The sequence below is a fragment of the Amphimedon queenslandica genome, unplaced genomic scaffold, assembly GCF_000090795.2.
Source record: "Amphimedon queenslandica unplaced genomic scaffold, v1.1 AMPQUscaffold_13484, whole genome shotgun sequence".
Taxonomy (NCBI): domain Eukaryota; kingdom Metazoa; phylum Porifera; class Demospongiae; order Haplosclerida; family Niphatidae; genus Amphimedon; species Amphimedon queenslandica.
Window position 1 is genome coordinate 448,144 of NW_003546280.1, and position 4,698 is coordinate 452,841.

Sequence of the window (4,698 nt, forward strand, 5' to 3'; positions counted from 1 at the left end):
CTCTCATTGATTATATGCACTTACCGTCTCCTCTTACAGTCAGAGCTAGTAAGAGTAGAAGAAGGGAGTAAGTTCTAATACAATAAAATACAGAAACGGTTCGTCTCTCTCTTTTCATCTTTCTTCTCCCATCTGGCGACTCATTGGGTAAAATAAACGGCCTTCTGGTTATCTCTTTTCCTTTCTTCTCTTTGGATCCTTCAATGGACAAGAGAGAGGGGAGAAAGATTTGGTACAAGAAACTTGAAAATTTTCTACCTTTTTATTGGAGTAGTTTTTGAGTATACTGAGTTTTACGGAAAAGCGGTTTATGTTCGTGTGCAATCATGTACGGAATAACACGGACATGCAGGTGTGTACATACATACACAAAATTATGGCTTGGTTAATTGGTTTGATAATTACATCTATTTCTATCTCTTACTTATTGTTTAGAATTTATTCATTTATTTCAAAACATGCAGTCAGACAAAGACACAACAGTGTTTGGAAGCTCGACGGAAATATTAACAACAGTACCAATGACTTGAACAATCAGTCGTTAAAAATGCAGCTATTATGTCCGACAAATGTAGATAAAAATTTTCTTAAATAATATTAAATTCTAGTATTTATTTTTGATTTTATTTTAGGATTCACATATAGTGTCTGGTTGTGGGTTTTTCGTGACATACAGAAAAAACGGAAATTTTCTCACCCTAAATTCCTTTGATAGTGTTCTTAATCGTGAAATAGAGAAAGACAAGATTAAAACAAAAGAGCTTTCTCTACCGCCTGGAAAAGGTTTAAAAACTGTTTCTTGTGGACGTAGTCACATAATTGCTTTAACAAATGACAACACAGGTACATATAACCAACTAATGCCACCTGCTCTTTTAGTCCGTGAGAATGGTTTACGCCAATTATCATGTCAACAAAATATTATGATACAAATATTTTAAATTTTCTATAGCATTCGCTTACGGGCTGACATCCCTTGGACAATGTGGCGTGGTGCCTCCTCGTTCTCGCATCCTTTACATCGTAGGAGATGCTGTCATGGAAATAATTGGAGACAAATTTAAAGTATTCCAGGTACATAACATCGCAATATGCATAATATTGTACTGCTTAATTTAATTGTCCATTCACGTCATACGTGATGTAGTGTGTTCATTTTTATTCTACCACACACAGTTTGAATAGATGCTTTATCGGAGGTAAATATACATGTACTACAATGCAAATTTTTTGTATACTTTGGGTGTACAGGGACTTTGGTCAAATTTCACCAAATGACTAGGAGAGAATTCTCTCTTTTAATATTTTTTTCTGAAACATATACATGTTCTAATGTTGTGTAGCAAGTTTGAGCTGATTCCGATCAGAATTGGATTTTTTTACGAATTTTTTAAAGTTAGCAAATGTAGTAGTGAGATGTCAGATTTGATGCTCATTTGTTATGCACGTATTTGTTTATGCCTATGTGCACGTGCTTTGATGCCTTCATGATATGCCTAAATAAGGTACTATGATAGTCCCAATATAATAATGTGTATTAGAGTCCTGTGTACACAGGAATACACAACACACCTGCTTGCATGCTTGCAATAGATTATGTGTACATTTAGCGCCCATTGATTACATGTGGTTACATTGTTGTACGTGTGCCTGTTACATATATGATAGTGCCTTATAATAAATTGTGCAATATTATGAATGATGAGAAGCGGTGTGTCTCATTCTGGTAATCCTATACTAATTTCATTACACTGTCTAATGATAGCAGAATTGCAACAATGACGGCTATCGGTGAATTATTTTTTTAAATCTAGGTTTCTTGTGGCCTCGATCACACTTTGTTCCTTGGTCGAAATGGAAAGGTTTTTGCTTGTGGGTGGGCAGCAGATGGACAGACAGGTACACACATACACACAATCAATCAATTAAAATTCAGTCATTATTGAAATTAAAAGCATAATTCTCATAAAACCAACATATGCTCTACACGTACATATACATGTACATGTCTTCTATCCAAACATTGCAATACTACATGACCCAAAACATTCATCTGTGGGTGCCCAGTAAACAGATTTTAAACCATCTAACTGCTGTCCACAATGTTACACAGCATCATCGGTCAGCTCTTTCCTTAAAAATACAATTTCATTGATGTGTGGCAGGCCCTAGTTGCACCATTGTCGTCAAAATATTGACTTTTGGAGAGCCTGATCAGTACATTTATTATATGCTATTGCATAAGGGAAGGACTGTGAAGCTATTATCTCAATCCTGTTAGCATTGTTTTCATAAGCCCACCCCAAAGCAGCCTTTGATGGAGAGGGTATCTTTTAATGGGCCTACAAATGAACCTGGTGATAATGAGATTAGCTGATTAGACAAAAGAACCTCATGTTGTTGTTGTTGTTGCTATTGCCTCAAATAGCCCCTTGAAAATGGTCCTGTCATGTGAAATCATTTTCGAAATTGGAGGCCGGAGGCGTATTAGAAGAAGTGATGCTTTTATTATTGCCTTTAATTGGCTTGTAGTGATAGTACAAATTATCACATTTTTACCATTCATATGCCATGGTTACTGAAAGTGTAAGCATACAATATATATATACTGCATGTACATGTACATACACTGGATCCTCAAAGCTATATGGTATTCATAATATATTATGGTACTGTGTGTGTATGCTAGGTACTGGTGCAACATCATTCAATGCAGTCCCCACTCCAGTGGTTGGCGATATTAATGAACACGTTGTTACTAGGATCTATACTGGAGCTAATACAAGCTTTGCTATTACAGGTAATACCAATAATGATGATGATAGTAATAATAATAATAATAATAATAATAATAATACATGTAGTTTCTCTTTCTGTTTTTTGTTTCTTTTTTCTTTCTATGTACAGGGTCCTCCCTTTTTGTCCCCCTTTTGTCTGTTTTGTGTCTTTCTTATAATGATAATAATAATAATAATAATAATAATAATAATAATAATATACACTTTTGAAAAGTACATAATACTAATGATAGCACATAATACATGAAAGCATAATATTTCTGCATGTACTCATGCAATGATGCATGCATTTCTATATTTCGCATGGTACATTCCACTAACTTTCACTTTAAAACACCTCTTTGTGTAACTGATACTATTCATGTGTAAATCCTCTAAAATGTCCCTCCCTTACCACCAAAAGAGGCGTCGAGCCTTATAGCGGCATTAAGGGCGGCGAGCCATCTGGAACAGATGATCGCTTTTCCTCTTGTAGTATGTAAGAAAGGAATCTACAGTATGTGAGACATTGACATATCTTTAACTTTAATTGGATTGAGATATGGGTGGTCTGTTTAAAATAGTAACTCAAGATTGTTTATATCACTCAAATTGGAGAGTGAGAGAGAGAGAGTAAGACGCTAATTACGGTATTTAATGTAAACAGTGACTCTATACACGTGTATAATATATACGTGTATGGCCCGTCAATAAGTGATGCAACGTGTATTGATATTCGTAGAGTGGAAGAATTTGCGTAGCTAATGGGTTTGTTTAAAATTCCAACTGATTAGGCTATTATCTGTATAAAGACACACACATACACAGAGCCGGAGACAGAGAGACTCGAGAAATTAATGCACATCAAAATAGCAGCCGCAATTAAAATTACTAAAATAAACTAAATGTGTAAAGGGCCCATTAAAAGGAGAAGAAAGAGAGAGAAGTATGCAGACATACTAATGCCAATCACACAGCTGCAGACACTATTTGGTTTCATCTTGTTGTTATGGTTATACTTCAGAGAGTGGTCTCCTTTATGCTTGGGGTAATAATGAATACGGTCAGCTGGCAATAGAAAGCGACAAGCCACAGGTGAGGATCGAGGGCTCGAGTTTTGATGTACATTTTGAATATTATTTCATAGGTTGTTGAGCCTCGAGTGGTGGATGACTGTTCTCTTAACGGAGGAGTAAGACACATTGCAGCTGCAGATACTTTTACCACTTTTATGACTGGTAGGGAGAGAGAGAGAGAAGAAAGGAAGAATATACTTTATGTAGTTCTAAAAGCATGCATGGGTATAGACTAATCAAAGGGCAGATTAGTCAAAGTTAATGAAAAACATATAAAAAGAGGAAAACCGCAAGTCATGCATGGCGTAAACGTGGTCCATAAGTTACTGGATGGGAACAATGAATCACATTCAAAAGCACAGACATGTCTAATATGATATCAGTTATAATTGATTAGTGGTAAACATGACAAAGTGAATTAAGACAAATTATGCCAAAAATGAGAAAATATTAATAAGAATTACAATATGAAAGAGCAAGAGAGAGACATGAGTAACACTCCTTATAAGCTACACTGTCAGAACAGTTCTTAACTGAGTAAACACACTTAATTGATTATTCTTACTACTAGTGTACTAATAGTATAGTTCATGCAGGAGTTCAACAGTTTGTTTGAAAGTGTTCATAATTCTTATTTTATTTTTAGAATCTGGTCAATTGTTCACATGTGGATATGACCCAGGGCATACAGACCCATCACCAAAACTGAGACAATACAATAATGAGTGTTACACTGATGTGAAAACAGGTCTTCATTACTGCATTAAAAAGATGGCCAGTGCTAGAAGTGAAGAAGGTACAAAATAATTTATAATTTAGCTCCAAATTTCTACTAAATCCAATTG

At 35.2% G+C, this 4,698-nt stretch overlaps 2 protein-coding genes across 2 annotated transcripts in view; one reads left to right on the forward strand and one right to left on the reverse strand.

Moving 5' to 3' along the window:
• LOC105311965 (chondroitin sulfate proteoglycan 4-like) overlaps positions 1-233 on the reverse strand; it is a 10,603-nt gene extending 10,370 nt beyond the window's left edge. The window contains exon 1 of the mRNA XM_019994026.1: positions 25-233. Within this exon, the coding sequence (XP_019849585.1) occupies positions 25-118 (94 nt within the window). The 5' untranslated portion in view covers positions 119-233. The remainder of the gene's footprint in view (positions 1-24) is intronic.
• Positions 234-278: 45 nt separating this feature from the next.
• Positions 279-4,649, forward strand: LOC105311966 (RCC1-like G exchanging factor-like protein; the record flags this gene model as incomplete). Its single annotated transcript, XM_019993979.1, has 9 exons — positions 279-352; positions 436-571; positions 633-843; positions 953-1,074; positions 1,815-1,899; positions 2,690-2,800; positions 3,802-3,872; positions 3,925-4,015; positions 4,500-4,649. Coding segments are annotated over exons 1-9 (1,003 nt in total), but the record flags the coding sequence as incomplete, so codon positions are not given.
• Between the last annotated feature and the right edge of the window lie 49 nt (positions 4,650-4,698).